The following is a 23,419-nucleotide window of genomic DNA, read 5'->3' on the forward strand; positions in this document are numbered from 1 at the left end:
ATGCAAATGAGCAGAGATGAGTCAGATGTACATAGAAAATTACTGGAACAATGTTTTCCTATGAACACCGGACTCATCTCTGCTCATTTGCATAATGAGCCCGCAGAAGAACGTCTGTGATTTCTCACGGACGGGATTGGGTATGGGAGCAGGTCTGGTAGGAGAGTGTAAGTATGGGGGGCTTTAACCTGGGGTTGGAGCGGGTTCGGCCTGTCCTCTCCGGATGCCAGGTTCCCTGTAATATTGCTTATGTTGTAGGCAATGTAAGCACCAGTGGTATGATTGGAACAGACACTGACTATATTATACACACAGATTCCCCCAGAAAAAAATCCCTACCCAGCACAGGGATGTGCTGCCAGTGGTCTTGGCCCTTGGGCAAAAAGTGTCATAGCTGCCACACTAAATTTTGAATTTGTTGGAGCCCTTAACCAGGTCCTAAACACTGATGCTAGGGTCCTTTACTAGCAGGCTGTTACTAAACCCCACACCAAACGCTATTTCTGACTGGCAGCTTGCTGATACTGTACAGAGGTTTACCACCTCTGAGAATCTCCATCATTTGTTCCCCGCCACTAGACATATGGCAAGTCTTGCCTTCCTAGCCATTATAGTCTCTACATAAAAGTCAGCCATTTATAAGCAAATGAACGAATTCCTTCTGTGTAAAAGATATCTTCTTAGTGCCTGTTTGTGTGTTATGCATCATAGACTGTGACTATTAATCCTAAAGCAAAGGATCAATTGAGGAGATACAACTAGTGGGCCCTACTGCCTTTTTAACCCCTTCAGGACCAGGTTAATTTTCATTTTTGCATTTAAATTTTTTCCTTCTTGTGCTTAAAAGGCCAGAGAAGTTGCATTTTTACACCTACAGACCCACATGAGCCCTTACTTTTTGCGTCACTAATTGTACTTTGCAATGACAGGCTGAATTTTTGCATAAAATATGCTGCGAAACCAGAAAAAAATTATATGCGCGGTGAAATTGAAAAAAACAATTCTTTTTCTTTGGGGGGGGGGGGGGGGGGGCTTATAACGCTTTTATCCTTTGGTCTATGGGGCTGGTGTGGGGTATCATTTTTGCACCATGATGCGTTCTTTCTATCGGTACCTTGATTGCGCATATGCGAGTTTTTGATCGCTTTTTATTACAATTTTTCTGGATTTGATGCGACCAAAAATGCACAATTTTGCACTTTGTGATTTTTTGGCGCTTACGCCGTTTACCGTACAAGATCTGGAATGTGATAAATTAATATTTTGGCCGATTACGCATGCGGCGATACCAAACAAGTTTATTTATTTATTTATATTTATAACATGGGAAAAGGGAGGTGATTCTGACTTTTATTAGGGGAGGGGTCTTTTTATTAATATCACTTTGAGGGACTTCTAGTATAAGCACTCTGATCTCTCATACAGATCTATGCAGCATAAATCGATGAGATAGGCAGCCGGAAGCAACCGAATGCCGAGACGGGATCAGCACCATTATGGCGCAGACCCCGGCCAGCACCAGTCACGGTGATCAGGTAAAAGCTGCTCTGAAGTCTTCAGATGCAGCTGTCAACTTTGGAACAGCGGCGGTTCAGAGCGGGGTTGCCGCGCGGCCTCGCTCTGAACGCCCCCACCGCAGCAGGAACGTACAGTTACGTGCGGGAAAGGGTTAATAAAAATAACTTGAGCTGTGGTAGGAGATGGTGGTGGTGGGTGACACTCACAGGGTCTATGTTTTGTGTCAAGGATAGTATAGTAAATATCATAGAGTCAATGTTTCAATAGATAAGTATGCAGGCACTGATGGAACCCTTTTAACAGAGTTAATCCTTTCATTTGCTCAGACACAGGGGCCCAACAAACAGGGAATCTGGGTTTTTGCAGACCATAAATACAGATGCAATACTCTATACTCATGACAGACAGTCTGCAGCAGACATGTGATACTGCTGTGCTGGGTTTTAGGTGCCCCTTTATAAATACTAGGAACTAGTTAGCATAGTGACTTCATACAAATCACATGGTCTTTTCAATGTGCATGGTCACATAAGTTCTAGTTGTAGGTTACTATTCTCCAGCAGTGCTATTGTAATTTATAAGAGAATATTTGCTGTGTTGCCTTTGTAAAAAATTGTAAAACATTAAAAAAATAGGTTAAATCAAGTTTTGCCCAAATTGACATGGAATAGCCCCCCCCCTCCCCCCAAGGCTGGTCTTTTACTCTTTCTTCTCTGGTGTCTTGCTTAGCTCCCGGAAACTGATATTAAACTCTTTAAACATCTGAATTAAAATGACTCCAGTAGACACAGTCGTAAACCCACACAACATGGCCAAAAAGTCTACTGCTCCTACTTTGGTCCATTCCTGAAAGAGAATTGCGGTTGCGACCAGGACTAATGTTGTGAACGTAACATAATAAATAGCACTAAATATACACGAGTCATAGTCTTCAAGAGCTTTGTTAATATATCGAAACTGGATGAGAATGCTACATCCCAGGACTGCTATGAGGCACAGGAAGAGGTTAGTTGAGCTTGAGCTGCTTGGATTGTTGGTAAAAGCATCTTGAGCAAAAAGTCCAATGCCTTTAGTACAAGGGACAGTAAATGTGCCTAAAAGCGAGCATACACCTATGTAAACCATTATATTTTTTTTCCCATATATTGGAGATATCCAAAATATCAGCAACGTCAACATCAGGAGAACAAAACAGAGGTAACTCAGGAATACTGAAAGACAAAAAATATATAGCATTTTTAACAACGGTCAACTGTGTAATAACAGAACTGACAGCCCTTGTTGAAGCAATCACTAACCCCATATCATGCGTATTGTTTACACTTCCTTGAATAATACTTGTATAATCACCTTATTCTGACATCAGAACTTTGTGGCAGGAATATATTCTGTAGCAGTTATTATATATAATGCAGTACCTCTACAATGAATTCAGTATCAGAAAAGGTTGTATGACTTGTATGAAAGCAATTATAATAGCTAAAAAGGAATCTGTCTGATGTAATACATGTTTCAAATTGCTGACACTGTTTTTAATTGTTAGCTCAAGGAGACACATGGTACCTTTCATATATCAGCTGTGCTTCCAGAACATAGAAAATGCTTTAAAGGGGTTGTCCGGCGCCAAAAAATTATTCACAGAATAACACACATTACAAAGTTATACAACTTTGTAATGTATGTTATGTCTGTGAATGGCCCCCTTCCCCGTGTCCCACCACCCCCACCCGTGTACCCGGAAGTGTGGTGCGCTATACATACCTGTCACGTGCCGACCACGGTCTCCGATCCTCAGCAGTGACGTCTTCTTCGGGCGGCCAGCGGATCTTCCCGAGTGCCGGCCGCCCTCTGCAGCGTCATCCGAAGCTCAGCCGCGATTGGCTGAGCATAACTGTGCTCAGCCAATCGCAGCTGAGCAGCTGATGACGTGGCCGCGTCATCAGCCGCTCAGCCGCGATTGGCTGAGCACAGTTATGCTCAGCCAATCGCGGCTGAGCTTCGGATGACGCTGCAGAGGGCGGCCGGCACTCGGGAAGATCCGCTGGCCGCCCGAAGAAGACGTCACTGCTGAGGATCGGAGACTGTGGTCGGCACGTGACAGGTATGTATAGCGCATCACACTTCCGGGTACACGGGTGGGTGTGGTGGGACACGGGGAAGGGGGCCATTCACAGACATAACATACATTACAAAGTTGTATAACTTTGTAATGTGTGTTATTCTGTGAATAATTTTTTGGCGCCGGACAACCCCTTTAATTCTCCATTGAAAAGTGTCAGAGAGGCTTTCCCAAAAGTGTAATAAGATCTACAGATAACCTCAATGAAAACATACATCAGTTCTAATTTCTATCGGGCTTCCATTCTTAGCATGATACTGCCCCCAAAACAACAGTACCTGGATTAGAAAGTTTTTCTTCAAACTCAGCTCGTGATGTAATGTTTTCAGACTTAGGTGAGTGGATGATGAGGATTACGGAGCCCACACAGCTAAGGAGACATCCCAGTTTGCCCAAGAAATTAAGCTTTTCCTTCAGCACGTAAGAGGCCAAAACAGACCTTAAAAAATGAAACAAGTTGAAACAATAAATCTTTCAGGAAAATAATTTAGAATGCTTATATTTCTTAAATCCTCTAAAACAGGGGTCTCAAACTCGCGGCCTGCGGGCCAACTGCGACCCTCGGAACACTAGTTTGCGGCCCCCACCACTTTACTTCCCAGCGGCCCCCCTCCTTGCCAGAGCACTGCCCTGGCGTCCGCCGCCCGGCCCATTGATCGATCACTCTTGTGACCGCAAGCAGTGTTTTGCTTGCGGTCACAAGAGTCTGTGTTGGACGGCCCCCGATGATGCTGTCTCCCTGGGGGTGTCCCCGGGATTCCCAGGCAGCACGCACACCAGGGAGCTGTGTGCGCAGCGGCTGTTGCTTCCGGGTCAGGGAGCGCTGACCCGGAAGTAACAGCCGGCGCACACAGCTCCCTGGTGCGCGTGCTGCCGGGGAATCCCCAGGGAGGCAGCATCAGCTGGGGTCCTGTCCGTAAGAAGGGAGCTGCGACGGGGGATCGAGGTGTTAGGTGAGTTGTTTTTTGTTTTGTTCTTTTTCTTTATCTGCTTTGCGGGGGACAAGATATGGGGACAACATCTACAAAGAGGGAGGGGGGTATGTATAACGGGACAACACAGTGGAGGCATTTATAAGGGAGGCATCTATTTGGGGGGAAAGATAAGGGAGGCATCTATATGGGGGAAAAGTTAAGGGGGCAACATAAAAAAGGCATCTATATGGGGGGGGGAGATAAGGGGGGCAACATAAAGGAGGCATCTATATGGGGGTGGAGATAAGGGGGGCAACATAAAGGAGGCATCTATATGGGGGGGGACTACACAGAGAGGGGCTCCCAAGGAGATGCACATGGGGCCATCTATATGGAAGACTGAACAAGGGGCCATCTCTACACAGAGGGGGGCATATTCTATAAGGTGGATCAGATAGAGTCAGCCTACCCACTAAACGAGGGTATAAATGGGACAATACAGAAGTGCAGTTAGTAGAGAGATGAGGATGGTGCCAGAGTGAGGAGCCTAATATGTTTCTCTGGTAGATTCTGTGGATTCGTGGCTCGGAGAAGTTCTCACAATGGCCCAGGACAGAAGGAGAAGATGATGAAAAGGGAAGAACTACCATCAATGAAGACGTCCCCTGTGAGTCACCTGATGTAACTTTCATGTTCAGAAAGTTAAATGTTAAGGAACTGTCAATACAGACATTTGAATCTGAATAATAATTAGATTTGATGACATTGGAATGTTTTTGTAAGAGCTTTTCTTGTTGAAACCCTGATGCGGCCCAGCCTCACCCAGACTCTACCTCCAGCGGCCCCCGTGTAAATTGAGTTTGAGACCCCTGCTCTAAAACATGTTACCAATTTTGACCTTCAGGATGCAGGGATTTTTTTTTTTTCAACTCTAAAGTCCAATATTTTTTTCTAGTTTGTGTGCCTACTTTAAGTAGGAAAAGAGGTCATTTCTGACTACACTGCTTTGAGCATCAAACAATGGGAAAAAAATTGCAATTTAGCAATATTTTATGGATGGTATTCACCTAGCAGTATAAACAATGGGAAGATTTATCAAACTGGTGTAAAGTAGAATTGTCTTAGTTGCCCCTAGCAACCAATCAGATTCCACCTTTCAGTTTTCAAAGCATCTGTGAGAAATAAAAGGTGGAACTTGATTGGTTGCTAGGGGCAACTAAGACAATTCTACTTCATACCAGTTTGATAAATCTCCTCCAATGTGTAAGTGGTTGTCCGACATTCAGAAGATGGATAAAGCCTTCTGCACGCCAGCGTTAAAACATTTTCCTCCCCTCTGCCATGTGAGGAGGGGGCAGGTATAAGTTGTGAACATGCCCGCACACAATGTCCAATGGAAAGCTGATAAAGTTCCCTGCTACACAGTATAGCTCTGCTGTGCAGCCCCCTCAAGCTACCAACTCGTGTGTGCTGCGGTAGCTTTACAACGGGGAAAAAGTAGTTTTTTTCTGCCGTACGAGGACGGGAGAGAGGCGGCAACCAGTCATCTGGGCGGGGAGCCGCCTGTGACTACTCATGGCTCTCTCCCTGTTAGCGCGCAGTGCGGGGATGATTGACAGGCAAAGATACCACTAACCGGTCTCTCTGCTGGTCAATCATCCCCACACTGTGTGCTGACAGGCAGAGAGCCGTGACTGGTGGCTCCCCGCCCAGATGACTGGTTGCCGCCCCTTCCCTGCCCCCAAAGCATTAAGCCCTTCATTACCATTAAAAGAAGCGGGCCGGCTCACACGATGGGGGTGGGGCAGTGCTCCCAGCGGTGCTCCAGACTAAAGTGTAAACTGCTTACTGCATGGAAACGGAGCCATGGAGGAAGGTAAGAGACATACCATCCTCCTCGGTGCCCCCTGTATAATAGGGGGCTATCAGCAGGTTAGATTCGTCTAACCCGCTGATAGTTCCCCTTTAAGTCCCTATTTAAAGGGGTTGGCCACTTTATAGTAAAATTGTTCAGTATACAGTATTAGTAATTGTACTCACTGTATATACTGACAGCAGCTCCCTGTGTACCTCATAGAGCTAATATCAGACTCTCCTCCTCCAGGCTGAGCTGCCCTGCTCTGTGGTGTTTTGGTCCATAAGACTGCTGACATGGAGGAGCATGTGACCAGGCCCCGCCCTCAGTGTCCACCACTGAGCCTGTATATGTCTATGGAGGACACAGGGGACAGGGCATGGTCACATGCTCCTCCATGTCAGCCATTTTATGGACAGAAATAAAACAGAGCAGGGCGCCACAGCCTGGAGGAGGGGAGTCTGATTTTGGCTCTATGAGGTACACTGAGAGCTGCTGTCAGTATATACAGTGAGTACACTTTCTAATACGTAGTGTTGACCTATTTTACTATAAAGTGGCCAACCCCTTTAAGCAAACAAAATTTAAAGAGAATGAAAAAAAATAATAAAAAAAATAATTTTTGCTTTCTATAACTTACAGACCTGAATTTTCACTGGTGATGGCAATGTGTAGACATAATACAACATGGCATTCCAAGCTCCACATATTCTAGAAAAATGTTCATGGACTTACCCAAAAGGAATTCCCAGAGCACCTAATGGTGTCACCAGCACAGCTGGAGCAGCAGTATACGCTAGGAAATTTCCAATTTGTCCCAATGCCACTGAAAGAAAGTCAATAAATATTTACAGAACATATGCCACCACACACATACACATAGATAGATATTTTTTTATGTTTTGGATACTAATAAAAGGTGAGCGTAACCCGGGCATAGACTGTATCCAAGTTTTCCAACGTTTTCAGACACCGGTAATCAAATGCAGAATGGTCAGCATACTCGAGTTGCGCTCATCTCTACATACTAAGTTTCTAACACTTACTTATTCAAGAGATTCGTACAATGTTTTTCATAAATGGTTTATTTATAGGATTTTTCATAGACAATAAAATACAAAATAGAATACAGTACAACACAGCAATTTAAGCCAGATTGCAAAAAGTGTAACATTTCCATGGCACAGATAGGATCCCATGAAACCCATCAACAGACATCGAGCGTATAGTTCACTGTAAGGTTTACATACTAGCTAAATGGCAAAACCTTCCAAGAACCGAAGCAAAATTATTTAGACCGTCTTGAGACAAAACTTATTGGGTTGTAACAATCTGGCTTGAATCGTGGAACTTTCATAGGCGGGATAATTCTCCCCTTAACACCAAACATAAAAGGACAACATTAAATAGACACAAGACAGGAACCCAATAAAGGTACGCACAGAAATCTTACCCAGGTGCAGCGGCTTTCTTTGAGCTGTGGTCAGAGGGGGGGCACCCCACTGGTAACTCCCTTGCCACTTGTTACCTCCTCCACCAGTTTGATTGACAGCCACTAAACTGTATTGTTAACTCCACCTCTCACAGGAAATTCTGGGCAAGTGCAATGCAACAACAAGGTAGCAACCAGTAATGTTGTTGTCTTCTAGCAGGCTCAGAGATTGCTCTATTGCTGTCAGTCACAGCCTGGCTCCCCTAGTAATGACAGCTTCTGTGCCGCATGACCACTCTGACATACATGCATGTACGTGCAATTTGTGGAATGTACATCACACTTACAAGATACATATACGTCAAATTTACCAAGTTTACCAGGCTGGATACTAAGAAAAGTATAACATAAAAAAGAAATGAGCAATGTCAATGTATGTGGAAGTGGTCTAGTCACTTACTTGTGATTGTACCTGTCCACCATACCAGGTCTGTAAGGTAGGACACACCTACAAAAAAAGAATAATAAATATACTTTACACAGTCATTGCTAATCACTTTTCCAGGTCAAAGTGTACAAGGCTCTCCTAACACTACATCATGGCTAGCATCAACTGATACTGCTGGATAGCTGTTAGGTCAAGGACACACATAGTACCTCTCCGATATTAAGCTGTGCTTCCAGAATGTGGAAAAATGCTTTTATCTTACAGTGCAAAATGTCAAGCAGGCTTTTCCAAGCTGCTAAATTGCTGCAAACCTGCAATGTCTCCTGACTTACCCCTCCCATGCCCACTCCTGCTTGGGGCTCAGTTTCCAGCTCACTGTCAATTAAGCATGGAGAGGGAAAGCGGAGCAAAGAGCAACTAGCCATAGGCACTTAAGAGGCTTGGGAAAGTCCCTGACATTTTACACTGGAGAATAATGGCATTTTTCTACATTTTAAAAGTACAGACTGATATGTAAAAGGCACCATGTGTCTCGTTCACTGAACTCTCAGCAGTACCATAAGACGAAATTGTGAAGAACCTTTTGTTAAAATCCTACATTACATCATTCTTGTTCTATCCCTCCTTTTAATGTATTGAAAAATGACAACTGGGTATTACCATCACGTAAAGGCCTCATCCCCCAAAGTGCAACCCCCCCCTCGCCCCCCGGCAGCAGAGATGACAGGAGCGCAGAAGTCAACTACTAGTTGTCTTCTGTGCTCCTGTCATCTCTGCGACCTATTGTTTAAATCAAGTTTTAATGTTACACATATTTTTGAGATTTTTTAGTGATGTTTTTTCAAACTTTTTATTATACTTCTCATATTATTTTAAAAATATTTTAACAAAATTATTTTATAAAATAATACATGAGACCTTACAGTTTTCATTTACATCACAAGGGCTAAAACTAAGATGATACTTCCTGTTCTGTCTGTGGTGATAAGAAGATGCTGCTGTAAAGTGATCTGTAATGAATTACAGCATCAGATGACACCAGTAGATAGCATCAGTATCTGCTCCCTCTGGAATGACCTTTCAAAGGTCACAGAGCATGCTCTTGTCATCTATGTCCATGAGGCTTGCTGTAATGCATGTCACTAAATGCTGTTAAAAAGAGCTCAGGCAAGATGGCAGCCCCTATTACAATGTACAAGTGGTGGAATAGAAAAATTACAATCAGAAAATATAAACATTACAAAAAAGTTTTAGTATTTGACTCTAATCAGTAGAAGAAATTCCCTTTAAGCTCAAATCTTATTCATGTGTTAGGGCCCTATTACACAGAGCAATAATTTGGCAGATTATGTAATAAAGACAACAATCATTGGCTGATCCTGTTCTCAGAGTGTAATAGCGATTTGCGTCCGACAGCTGATGAATCTGTAAAGAAAATAATAAACCGTGTACATTACCTCTCCACGCACCCCGGTGTCTTCCTGGCTTCTCCCCACAGCTGCTAGTACAACTTCAAAGCTGGTCTCTAAAGTAATGGGCTGCTCAACCAATCACTGGCCAGGACTGGACAGCCGTGGCCAGTGACTGGCTGAGCAGCCTGTCAGTTCAGACACCGACTCTGAAGTTGTATCGGCGGCTGTGGGGAGCAGGGAAAAGCCAGACACACACCGGGGTGCGTGGAGAGGTAACATACACAGTTTATTTTTTATTTCATACACAAAGGCTGCACAGACACCACTAACAATGTCTGTGGAGCTCCTGATACACGATAATTGAGCCATGTAACAGGCTCAGTAAAAAAGTGCCGATCTAGCAGATGAGCGCTCCTTTACTAACGTCATCGGGACTTATAATACAGCCCTTTGAATGGTTCTATCAAAGTCCAGACCTAAATCCAATTGAGAATCTATGGAAAACTTCTAAATTGTTGCTCGCAGACGATTTCCATCCAATCTGACTGAGCTTCAGCCATTTTGCAAAAAAGGATAGGCAGAAATCTCAGCCTCTATGGGTATGTGCACAGTACGGAATCCACGCGGATAACTTCCCGCGGATTTTGTGCACGATCCTGCTTAAAGTTCCGCTCGGCTCATAAGCTCCATTCTATGCTCAGGCAGATTCCACTGCGGAATCCACTGGAAGTTATCCGTGTGAATTCTGTAGTGTGCCCATGCCATATATGTGTAAAGCTGGTAGAGATATAACCCAAAAGACTTGCAGCTGTAATTGCAGTGAAAGATGGTCCACACCTATCGGATCCGCAGAGGATTTCATGTTGCGAGTTTGCAGCAAAATCCGCTGCGGATCCCTTACTGTCACTGAATAGGATTACATACTCTAAGTGGAATTTTCATCCCGCTAAAAGTATGTAAACGCCGGCCTCCTTAAAAGAGAATTACGGCGAAAATGTTTATTAAAGTATTGTATTGCCCCCCAAAAGTTATACAAATCACCAATATACACTTATTACAGGAAATGCTTATAAAGTGCTTTTTTCCCTGCACTTACAACTGCATCAAGGCTTCACTTCCTGGATAAAATGGTGATGTCACTTCCTGGATAAAATGGTGATGTCATGACTCCCAGAGCTGTGCGGGCTGTGGCTGCTGGAGAGGATGATGGCAGAGGGATGCTCAGTGTCCCTCCCGTTCCCTGTGTCCCTCAGTGTTCGCCTGCCATCATCCTCTCCAGCAGCCACAGCCCGCACAGCTCTGGGAGTCGGGTTGTGACATCACCATGTTATCCAGGAAGTGAAGCCTTGATGCAATAGTAAGTGCAGGGAAAAGCACTTTATGTGCATTTCCTATAATAAGTGTATATTGGTGATTTGTATAACTTTTGGGGGGGGGGGGGGGGGCAATACAATATTTTAATAAAGTTTTTTGCCGGACTTCTCCTTTAACCCACAGTGGCCAGTGTAAACATTACCAGTCCACGCTCTAGCTTGCTTCGGGGGCTCCCGGCATCCTGACATCCTGCTCAACCAATCAGAGCCCTTCCCCAGCGCAGCCACTGATTGGCTGAGTGGGACGTCAGGACTAGTAAGCAAGCCAGAGTGTGGACTGGTAATGTATACATTTGGGCGCTGCGGTTTAAGCGGGCAGTGTTTACATACTGGTTGCGGGATGAAAGTTCTGCTGCGAGTATGTAATCCTATTCAGAATTACAGTAAGGGATCCGCAGGGGATTTTGCTGCGAAAACACAACGTGAAATCCGCTGTGGATCCGTTACATGTGAAGCTACCCTTAGGGTGTGTTCACACATACAGGATCTGCAGCAGATTTGATGGCGCTGATTTAAAGTTGCAGATTCAAAGCAAATCTGCAGCTTCAAATCTACTGTAGATCCTATACTTAAAGAGAATCTGTCCCAACTTTTTGGGGAAATTAAACCACCAGTGACTCTTTATGCAGCTGGGGTTTAGTGTCCTAAATCTGGATATATGAAGTCCGCCAGATGCTGCAGTCTCACACAATGTAACATTTCTATAAGTGGAGAGGACTTCCAGACTAGTCTGTAGCAGCTTCAGGGTGCTTCGCACCTACCGGATTCGCGGCGAGATCCACTGCGGATCCAGTCCCATTCATCCCTATAGAGCGCAAACTCGCAGAGGGATTGACATCCCGCTGGGAGTATGTGCGTTAACCCCCCGCTCCTGAGAGCTTACATTACCTGCTCTCTCTTTGACGCAGCTGCATGTCAGGCTCCCGACTCCGGTCCCGCACAGCCAATCAGTGCTGCCGTGCAGATATACTGTCCAGGACTAGATCAGCACAACATTCATAGACTGGACACAAGTCTGGGACTCCACTGTAGTGAAATACATATGAATAGCTGTAGGACTGTGAGACTGCAATAGTGCATCAGACTGACAGCCACTATGGCAGCACCAGAATGACACTGACAGACACTATGGCAGCACCAGAATGACAGACACTATGGCAGCACCAGAATGACAGACTGACAGCCACTATGGCAGCATCAGAATGACAGACTGACAGCCACTATGGCAGCATCAGAATGACAGACTGACAGCCACTATGGCAGCATCAGAATGACAGACTGACAGCCACTATGGCAGCATCAGAATGACAGACTGACAGCCACTATGGCAGCATCAGAATGACAGACTGACAGCCACTATGGCAGCATCAGAATGACAGACTGACAGCCACTATGGCAGCATCAGAATGACAGACTGACAGCCACTATGGCAGCATCAGAATGATAGATTGACAGCCACTATGGCAGCATCAGAATGACAGACTGACAGCCACTATGGCAGCATCAGAATGACAGACTGACAGCCACTATGGCAGTCAACAGGGTCCATCTGGCAATAGATCTAAGACTCATCATCTTTCTTTCTTTCTCTGCTTCTTTGATGGAACAGAAACAAGGAATTGGTGGTGCAGGTGTGAACAAGGCCCAAACAAAACCCTAACAACCTCCAGCCCACAGACACCTTAAACCTTTCCTATGTTTGGGGATTGCAGAACAATTTCCTGCTGTTTATATGTGTGTGGGTAATAAGAGAGAATGTCATCCCTCTCCCCACATGGGCGGCATCTGTAACCTGAGAGGGCCAGGGCATACAGAGGTCCTGAATCCGTGGCATCCCGGGCACTGTGGCACCTGGCTGTCCGCTGTCATTGCAGTCGGGGCGCCCGGCCGCTCTGCGCTAGGCTGCTGCATCGGCGTGTGGTTGCCAAGAACGCTGTGAGGTAGCAGTGCGCACAGTCCGGCAGGGAGCAGGGGGAGCAGCAGTGCGCACAGTCCGGCGGGGATCAGGGGGAGCAGCAGTGCGCACAGTCCGGCGGGGAGCAGGGAGAGCAGCAGTGCGCACAGTCCGGCGGGGATCAGGGGGAGCAGCAGTGCGCACAGCCCGGCGGGGATCAGGGGGAGCAGCAGTGCGCACAGTCCGGCGGGGAGCAGGGAGAGCAGCAGTGCGCACAGTCCGGCGGGGATCAGGGGGAGCAGCAGTGCGCACAGTCCGGCGGGGAGCAGGGAGAGCAGCAGTGCGCACAGTCCGGCCGGGAGAGCAGGGGCTGCAGCTGCCCTCTTACCTCGGGTGCGGGCTCTCAGGATGCCTTTCTTCTGCAGCACAAACGTGGAGCCATTCAGCAGGCTGGAGAACACCGCCACACTCAGCCCCAATAGGGGCAACTCCGCCTGCAAGTCCATGCTGGCAATGCTCCCGCGGTGCCGTCACTCCGCAGCCCGCAGCCTCGTCATGCTGTCCCCTGCAGACACCCGCAGCCGCCAGCCCCCTTCCGGTATCACCCGTCCTGTCACCGTCCCGCCCGCTCCGCACAAACTCACACACACTGCTCTCTGCTGTGACATTCCCAGATGCGGCGTGGTTTTTTTTTTCTTCTAACTTTATTGCTGCAGTACAGTGTTACACAGCGTGCTCCTTCCTGTTCTGTTTGCCAACATGACCTGGCTATGAGTGGTGAGGCAGCCGCAGTATATGGTGCAGATATTATCCGAACAGTGAGGGGGAAATTCTTAGCAGACCTGGATTAACCTCTTCCCTCCCGAGACAATTTCATTTTCTCCAATTTTCGCCAATTGTACTTAATTTTCCATAAAATATGCTGCAACACCGGGAAAATTTGTTCTGCAGTGAAGTATTTTGGAAGGGTTTTGTGTTTATGCCATTTGCTCTTTGATAAAACTGACATATTATCTATGTTCTTTAGTCAGTACGATTACAATGGTATGTAACTTATATAACTTTTATTTTATTTGATAACTTTAATAAAAAAATTTAAACTTTCAAGTTCTTTAAATTGCTCTGTTCTGATCCTTATAGATCCTTTTTTGCGCCATGATCTGTACTTTCTGGCGGTACCTTGCTTGCATTTAAGTAGCTTTTAGATCACTTTTTTTTACAATTTTTCTGGATTTGATGTTACGAAGATCAGTAATTTTTCACTTTGGCAGGTTTTTGCGCTTACCCCTGAGGGAGTTCCCAGTGAGGAACGGAACATGCAGGAAGCAGTGGACCCCAACATAGACCCCCCTATTACTAAGGGCCTTATTCCACGGGACGATTATCGCTCGCATAATCGTTAACGATAAACGATCTCAAACGACCGCTATTGCAAAAGATCTGAAATCGTTCACCCATTTACATGGAACGCTAATCATTACTTATGATCGTTCTTGTGGTCGTCTTGTCGTCGCTATTGCATGTGTAGCTACTGCAAACGACTGAACGACATCTTATTCCATGCAAACGAGCAACGATAAAAATAGGTCCAGCGATCACCGATTTCTCGTTCGTCGTTTAATCGTTAACTGCTATTCAACCGAACAATTATCGCTTAAATCCGGACGATTTTACGATTATCCGAGCGATAATTGTCCCGTGGAATATGGCCCTTAGTGATATTTTCGCTGTTTTTGTTTATACCTGCCCTTACTTGTTTGCACAGAATTTGGTAGCCTTTATTATTCATTCCATATTGCTTACATTGCAGTAGGGCACTTGCATCACCCTAGTTACACCTGTTTACATGTGGTGCTTGCTATTTAATTTGTTGGTGTGTCCTGGAGGTTCTCCCTTTATAATCTAAGGGCCCCCCTAGATTAATTTGTGTTTTTTTAGATGTTTTTAACTGTCTATGTGTCCATTTCCATTGATTTATGTTGAATAAAGATATGTATTTCTTCCTGCCGCCCGGTGAGTGCACAAGCTGCTATGGGTGACTGCAACCCTTGCTGCTACCGCAGCGGTATCACCCAGCTCCCCCAGGCTCCTGTATACAGAATCACCCAGCTCTCCCAGGCTTCTGTATAGCAGTTACTATATACAGTATCATATCCACCTATACTGGGGGGGGGGGGCGGGGGGTACACTACAGGGTGGGCGGAGGTTGGGGGGGGGGGCACTATAGGTGTATTTTGTGAATAAAAGCAGAGTTAATGCCCTAGGTAGTTTCAAAATGTAATTTCTCCATATACTGCGCCCCCTGCTGGACACTTCATATGAATTACACCCGATTCGTTTTTTTTGAGAAATGGAAGCCTGTCTGATCTACTAAATTGAGGGAAATAGCACTATAAGTGCATTTCCCATAATTAGTTTAAATTAGGAATTTGTCTAACTTTCCTTATGTAATAATATAATAAAAAATACATTTTGGCCGGAGGTGTTTTTTAAGGTTTTTGGGCTTACGCCATTTACCGCGCAAGATCAGGAATGTGACAATTAGTTGGGGTGTTTACGCACGCAGCGATATCAAATATGTTTATTGCCTCCTTTCACTCATTATCTGTCAGAGATGGTCTTATCGCCTACCACCTGTCCTCCACCACAAGAGGGGTCGACTGAATCTTGTCACTCTTGAGGAATGTATTTAAGGTAGACCCTCGCCGACCCTGTGATTTATAGATGCCAATTAGAGGATACAGAACGATTGCCCTATTAGGAATATAAAATTAAACAGGCATGGCATGGCGCAACTGTAGTTACTTGTAAAAGAGCTGCCTCGGAATATTCTCCCTTTTCTGTAGTTGCTGAAATGTTCTAAAGCCCTGGTCTGTATACATGTCTCCTACAAAGCTAATATTATTATATGGGTCCATATCATTATTTAAATGTGTGAACAAAGGGTCATACCATATAGGCCTATCCATCGGAATATTATCATATTGAAGTATGCTTTTCCAAGCTTTCCAAACCTGGTGAGCTAACCTATGCAAAGGTAACCAGCTACTTCCCGGCTTTCCCTCCTTTCCTAGCCATAATTGTGGTAGACCCAGATAGAAGGCAAGATGATGTTCCCTCTTTGGAAGGACCCAAGTTTTAATGTATTTTAAGTGTTCTGATTAATAATAAAAGTAAAAATCATGTAGTGACATCCCCCCTGTGATCTCTGCAATGTTGCCAATTTGAGCTTTGACCTATTGTTACCCCAGACGAACGAAGGAAGCATGGCGTTTAGCTGTTTGAAAAATGATTGCGGGTTTGGAGGCAACGAATGTTCCAGGATGTACAGACATTTAGGAAGAATAACCATTTTAACAAGGTTAATGCGACCTGGCACAGCTAGGGGAAGAGTCGACCACACCCTAAATCAATGGGTAGGTATTTTTGGTGAATATTATCGGCATAATCTCTACACATAATTACACCCAGATATTTAATTTGGGACACCACCTTCAATCCAGATTCCTGGCAGTCCTGCGAGTCAAGAGGCATAAAAGCTGACTCCCCCCAGTTAAATTAAATCATCAGCTTACAGGCCCAACCTATGCTCCCTTAGGGTCCATTTACACAGAAAGATTATCTGCCAAAGATTTGAAGCCAAAGCCAAAAACAGACTTGTCAGAATCCAGAAAGGAGCAAACACAACCAGACAGTGGGCCCTGAACTGAAACCACCCACTGTCCCTGCCTAATTGCCTCAGTCGACCCTAGGCAGTTGCGGACAACCACGATGATATTCCCTACACTATAGTTACGTGGAACACAAAACAAGACGGACAGACAAAACACAATAAAGCGAAGTGAACAAGCCAGGTCAAACCACACGTACAATGCAGTACAGAATCAGCAATACAGAGTAGTCACAGGTCAGGGGGGAGGTCAGAATAACGAGTCGAGCAGTCAGAAGGGATTAGGACGGGGAACGCAGGAATAGACCAGGAAGAGCTGCGACCAGGGGTTAACCTAATAGCCAGCGATCAGTAAATGACCGCTGGCTCTTTAAGTACTAGACCAACATCATTGGTCCGGACTCCTGAGTCTTCATCTAGTACAGCTGTAACACTGCAGAGCGAGTGTCAGCAGCGTCTGTGTGCCAAACACCGCTCAGCTGAGCGGCCGAGCGAGCAGAGCCCGCGGCGTCCCTGGTTACCAGGGACGCTTTCAGGTATCCGTGACATCACTCGGGAGGACGTCGGGAGGTGGTGCTGCGGCCCGGAGGCTGAGGACGGCGCTGGATCCCGGTCAGGTAAGTTGCTGACAAGACTATAAACAGTGATCAGGTCATAAAAGAAAGCCGGAAATGTTTCTGCAGTGTCCCAGAACAGCCCTTCTTATGCTCATACTTTTATTATAACCAGTTCTGTTCTGGAAAGCTATGGTCCACTGCAAACTGCGTGTATTGTGTTACCCTTCTCAGTATTCAGGTCTGCTATTTCATTCATTTTTTGCATGTATATTCAGGTATCAGTGTCTAATGGTATTATGTCGCCTCCTAGTGTTCACGTATGGTACTTCTCATGTATATTTCTCTGTATATGCCTAATGGTGTGATGATGCAATGGCTGGATGTCACGTGACTGTGCCCTGCTTCCATGGTAACACCAATGGTCATCGAGCTTTTGGCTGGGGTTACCATGTGATTGTCCTCCACCTTCAGGAGACAAGTTCAGAGTCTATCTCCTATCCCATAGGGGATAGGTGGTGTGTCTGTCCTCTCTCCCTGCTAAGAGAGAGGCCTGCGTGTGCTCTGCTGCTCCAGTCCACTGGCTGTGTTCCTGTCTCAAGTCTCAAGATTCTCATCTGGGTGTCGATTCTTCAGTCATTCTTCAGTTCCTCTCATCATCCTCTTCTCTAATCATCAACAGCAAGTATTTCATTCAAGTCTCATTCCACCCAGCATCTCAACTTCAGTTTCACTACTACTCCCATCATTCAGCACGCTACTCTCACAGCCTATTGCAGCATCACCCATTACTCTGCTTTATTCAAGTCTGCCTTATACCCGGTTGCATCCGGAGAGACTGTTGCTACTGGTTACCACCATTACAATAAATATACAACTACCGTTGTTTCTGAACCTTGGCATTGGTGTGATAATTGGTGCCCTGACTAAGGACAACGAAGAATCGCATGCCCAGTATTCCCGCATGGTCAGGAACCCGGTTTCCAGCTGTATCACCCTTGTGCCTACACCGTGACCACTATATCCCACAGCTGCCCCGGTTCCTGCCTGTCAGCACCATCTATACTGCGGAGTGGCCCCTAGGGGCCAGGGCATAGCATTTCCTCTTTTCAAATCCATTCCTGGCTTTCGCTTCAAATCTTTGGCAGATAATCTGTCAGATAATCTTTCTGTGTAAATGGACCCTTACTGTTCAATAACTTTAGCAATCATTTGTGGAAAAACTTCAGCATTTTGCTAAAAGTTTGAAAAATTTACATTTTTTGACATTTGATAATTTCTGTAATGGCACTTATATGTCTACATTATGTGGACATCATTTGGAAAATGTCATTTTACTTTTTAGGATGTTAGACAGCTTAGAAATTAATCAAATACATTTTTTTTTTAAAGGAGAAGTCCGGCCAAAACTATTTTTTTATATGTTATTACTAACAGAAAGTTAGACAACTTTCTAATGTACATTAATTATGGGAAATGCACATATAGGGCTATTTCCTAATTAAGCTAATTAAGTAGATCAGGGAGACCTAGATTCTCTAAAAACAAAGTGACGTCACAAACCGGGGGTGTAATTACAATGGAGTATCCAGCAGGGGCGCACTATATATAGAAGTCAATGGTACTCATTGACTTCTATATATAGTGCGCCCCTGCTGGACACTCCATTGTAATTACACCCCCGGTTCGTGACGTCACTTTTTTTTTTAGAGAATCTGGTCTCCCTGATCTACAAAATTAAGGGAAATAGCCCTATATAAATGTATTTTTATATTTTTTCCCTTTGCGTTATAACCATACTCAATTCAACATACATTATAGCATAAACACCACTTCCCTAATCCCCCCTCCAGGCGAGAGCTGACGCAAAAAAATAAATAAATATATATATATATATATATATAATAAAAATAACAGATCTCCCTCCACACTTTAAAGTGACTCTGTACCCACAATCTGCCCCTCAAACCGCTTTTACCTTCGGAAAGCTGCTTTTAATCCAAGATCTGCCCTGTGGTCCGTTAAGCAGGGGATGCAGTTATTGTCATAAAAAACAACTTTTAAACTTTCAGCTTCGTGCCCTATGGCTGCGGCTTAGATTGTGTATGCATTAGGCTGGCACCACCTCTCTGTCCCTCCTCCCCACGCTCCTCATCACTAGGAATGCTCCAGGCAGATTGTCTACTATTCGGCAGCTTTGTGAATACTGAACATGGGCTGGATCGTTAAGGCACCTGTGCAATGTTCACACAGGAGACAATCTGTTATCCTTGCAGGGCAACAATATATGCAGCCAACCGGCTGGGCCTCTACCACACCTTATACAATTCACCTTATACAATCTGTCTACTATATTAAATTGTATTATTCAATGGTTGTAGTTTGTTAATACTTGTTTTATATTTTTTAGAATAGTGCCCCATTGCTCTTCTAACATTTCCCGACCTAATTTTCCCATTTTCCACTATTTATTACCACTACTGAATATTTTTTATTGCTTAACCCTCTATATAGTCTTGACAGCCCTTTCTTTTTATTTTCTATAAAGAAGGTTTTTATTACTTCAGGGGTTTCCTGTATTATAAACTGCTCCTTGTTCTGTGTTGTCACATAGGCGTAATGTAAGCATACATATTCATGCCATCCTTTATCCAGAACCTTATTTTCTCCCTTTACTGCCTGCCATGTATTAATATTGCCATTTATAAAAATATCACTTATTTTATTTATCATGGCCTTACTATGTTCTTTTACTTTTTTAACTTGTATACCTCCTTCAAATTAATATGAAACCATATTGAAGTAAATCTTAGCCCAACCCCCCTCCCCCCCATTACCCTCAGCAGTTTGCTTCCCATAGTATATTTAATTGTGCTGTTTTATATCTTGGAGACCAAAGCCTCATCTATTTTGAGGAGGGCAGAAGTTATCAATGCATATTCCTATTCTATTTCTAACCCAGATTAACCTATTTATGGTATTTTCAACATTTTTTTTTTTTACTGAAAAGATCTTTATTCCAGGCATTGCCTAATTTCTGGTGGCTGCCCAGATAATCACTGCAAGAATGGCAACAAGTATTACAAGCATGAGGATGATAATACAGATCTTCTTCCGGGATTTGTGCTGGTACTCCGCTGCTCAGGCCAGCTGACGGTTGGCTTGCTGAACATGCACATCAGCGCTTTCTACATTGGCCTCAATGCTGTCAATCATCTCTCCTTGCCTATGGACCATCATACCCAAGTCTTTAAAGATTTTGTTTATCCCTCTTCTAAGTGATGGATACCAGTCTCCACCGCATATCATCTTCTGTAATGAGATCCTCTTGCAAAGTCACCTTTGACTCTTTAACTCCAATTCTACTGCAAGCATAATTAGGAGGGCTCTCAAAATGTTGTGTGGCCAAAGAAAGGAATGCTATAAAAGGTATGATAGAGCCTTTCTTTTAGGAGCAGGATTGAAAGATATATTTGCATTACACATTGCAAACACTTTTGACTTTTGAAACTTTGCATTATCTGTCTGTATTAGCAGTGTGTAAATATTTAGTTTGATGACATTGGAAGAATGACTTAACAAAAGGCTGAGGAGCCATTATAAAACTCCCCCACAAAACGATGTTGTCAGCACCATGCCTCACTGTAGAAGAAAGCATGTATGGGGCCGCGCTCATCCAATAAAAGTAAACGGAAGTGAAAATTGGCACACCCGGTGATAGTGGATATTATAAAAAATACCATGTATACATGAAAACCACTTGTCCAGGGAATCTAGCCCAAATGTAGAAACACCACACCGATGGAATGGGGGATAGATCACTAGTCTCTTATCCCCCTCCAGGAAGTCACAACAACAAGTGTCACCACATCCAGACCAAGGGCTCCACTTTAATGAGTTTTATTTTGGCAACATGTTTTGGTGGTATAGCGACCACCTTTCCCAAGCCAGAGGTTAACAAAGATGGGGTAATAACAGATATTTATAAAAGAACTTACATAAGTGTCGCCCTCCATCCTTGTGTAGCCATCCTCTCCAGTGGCTGGGCTGGAGCTTCTCCCCGGCGCTATCCGGAAGTGTACACCGCGTGTGCTCCAAGGTGGACCGCAAACGCCATATATGCAACCTTCCTGTGCTTCCTAGTCCTGTGTCGCATGTGTGATGCACGGCCGGGTGTCCCAGGTGTATCATTTCGCTGTGATACTGACTGTCAGGCAGTAGTGGATTATAACAGGGGCGTTTCGGGCGGCAGCCCGGGGCCCTGAGCTCCTGGGGGGCCCATGACCACCCAAAAAGACTTATACTTTCAATAGTGTACTGTCTCCTGGCTATACTTCCGCCATGATTTGCAAAAAATCCCTGTTTTTTTATGGCAATTTTGCACAAATCGGGACATGATGACATTATCTGTCCTGTACTATGAACGCCAGGCTAGTTCTGCCATAGTTACAGTGGGGTGGGGGGGCCCAGGCTTGGTGAACAGCCCGGGGCCTATGGTAAAGTTAATCCGCCCCTGCTGTCAGGTGTAGCTGCCAGTCAGTCTTACGTATTGTGGGGAAGTTGGAGTTCCTGCTCCAATCAGGTCCTGGGGCTGGGTCATCACCTCCATTAAAAGTTCTGCCTTCTCATATCCCTACTTGTCCGCGATAGAGCCTCATCCCTGAGTGTCACTAAGCTAGCATTATATCCTGGTTACGTATTCGCTGGTTTCTCTGACTTTGGCTTGGCTTCCTGACGATTCTTCCTGCCTTCTGATTTTGTACTGGTTTGACCGTTTGTTTTCGACCCGGCTAGACAACTCTGAGTATATTGTGTTTGTTTGTTCCGTCTTTGTCTCTGTGTCGCACTCATCAAGGTTAGGGACTGTCGCCCATTTTACCTAGGGCAGATCTTGGTAAACAGGCAGGGACAGCGGGGTGGGTGCCAGTGCAGGGCCTCACCAGTCTTGTGTCCTTCAGTCCCAACCTTACAGTATCCATATGGATACCTAGGGTTGCAATCAAGGGATCTTTTGTGCATGGAGCTGAATTTTGTTTTCAGATAAGATCAAAAACCTCATCCCAATATTGTGTTATATTAGGGCAGAGCCACCACATATAAGTTTGGATGGCAATTTGTCAACATTCTCTCCAACATAAATTAGAGAAGTTGGGGATGATACGGAAAAACCTGGAGGGAGTAAGGTACCACCTCATGTGCATTTTATGCATTAAATGAGATCTATTAGTACCTCAGCCCTACCCGTGGTGCTGACAGTGTGCTGTAGTTGGCAGTCCCCTTATGAGCATGGTACTTTTAGGTAATTTGTTCATGGAGTGGATTATGTGCAATCTCTGGTCTTCTACTATGATAGAGATAAAGAGGAGTTGTGGCTCAGCGTTTGTGCTGCACTCTGGCATGCCTCACCACTGCTTCCCCCTCCCTCTTCTACATGAATTATAAATCCTGCCCTGCCGCCTGCTCACTCACACTGTCAGCCAGTGTCTCTAATTGTTTATTTGAGACAACCGCCTACACAATTTGAATCTCCTAGTTCAACTGTGCAGCACCCGTGGTCTATGGGTAAATCACCTGTCTAGAGACCAATAACAGTGTTTTGTTCCTGGGTTTGATTCCCCTGATGGAAATGGAAGTTATTTCAGTACTTGTATCATTTTTAAAAGTTCAAAGAATTCCTAATCAGGTCCAAATTAGTTTTAAGTTAAATTTTTCCTTTTTCATATAAAATTTTTATTAAATGTTTTCAAATAACAAAAAGAAACAAGGTACTCTTCAAATTTTGGTTGTGCATGTATAAGGCACATACAGAGTAATACTTCATAATTTTTTTTTATACGATGATTAAAACAGGTAATTTGCTCCTGGACCACAGCTTCTCTGTAAAAAGTTTATGTCTTAAATCAACACTCATGGATATTGGCTGACAGCTAAGCCAGTCTAGGAGTCCAGGTAGCAGAGATTATTCATGAGTATGAGGGAGTGGTGAGGCATGCCAGAGTGTGGCACAAACACTGAGCCACAACCCCTCTTTGACTCTTCATTACAGTAGAAGACCCAAGATTGTGCATAATCCAAAAGGTAACATGCTAAGGAACTGCCAACTAAAGCACAAGGTAGCATTAAAAGGGCCTAAAAATTATCTTCCATCTGCATATTCCGCATGTCTATATTTAAGGTTTTATGCATTTTATGAAGAGCTGTGAAGGGGCCTTCATTAGGGAATGTAACAC

General features: G+C 44.6%; 1 protein-coding gene across 1 annotated transcript; it reads right to left on the minus strand.

Moving 5' to 3' along the window:
* Positions 1 to 1,661: 1,661 nt before the first annotated feature.
* Positions 1,662 to 13,624, minus strand: NIPA1 (NIPA magnesium transporter 1). Its single transcript, XM_069972386.1, has 5 exons — positions 13,354 to 13,624; positions 8,299 to 8,346; positions 7,142 to 7,232; positions 3,916 to 4,076; positions 1,662 to 2,729 (listed from the first exon to the last, which is right to left on the minus strand). The coding sequence occupies exons 1-5, from the start codon at positions 13,469 to 13,471 to the stop codon at positions 2,218 to 2,220; spliced, it is 930 nt and encodes a 309-aa protein (XP_069828487.1). The 5' UTR covers positions 13,472 to 13,624; the 3' UTR covers positions 1,662 to 2,217.
* Between the last annotated feature and the right edge of the window lie 9,795 nt (positions 13,625 to 23,419).

This window comes from Dendropsophus ebraccatus, chromosome 5 (assembly GCF_027789765.1).
Source record: "Dendropsophus ebraccatus isolate aDenEbr1 chromosome 5, aDenEbr1.pat, whole genome shotgun sequence".
Lineage (NCBI taxonomy): Eukaryota > Metazoa > Chordata > Amphibia > Anura > Hylidae > Dendropsophus > Dendropsophus ebraccatus.

Coding starts and splice junctions, on each gene's coding strand:
- NIPA1 (XM_069972386.1), bottom strand. CDS start 13,471: ATGGACTTGCAGGCGGAGTTGCCCCTATTGGGGCTGAGTGTGGCGGTG. Junction 7,233..8,298: donor GTGGACAGGTACAATCACAA/GTAAGTGACTAG, acceptor ACTTTCTTTCAG/TGGCATTGGGACAAATTGGA. Junction 4,077..7,141: donor GCTCTGGGAATTCCTTTTGG/GTAAGTCCATGA, acceptor TCATTTTTTAAG/GTCTGTTTTGGCCTCTTACG.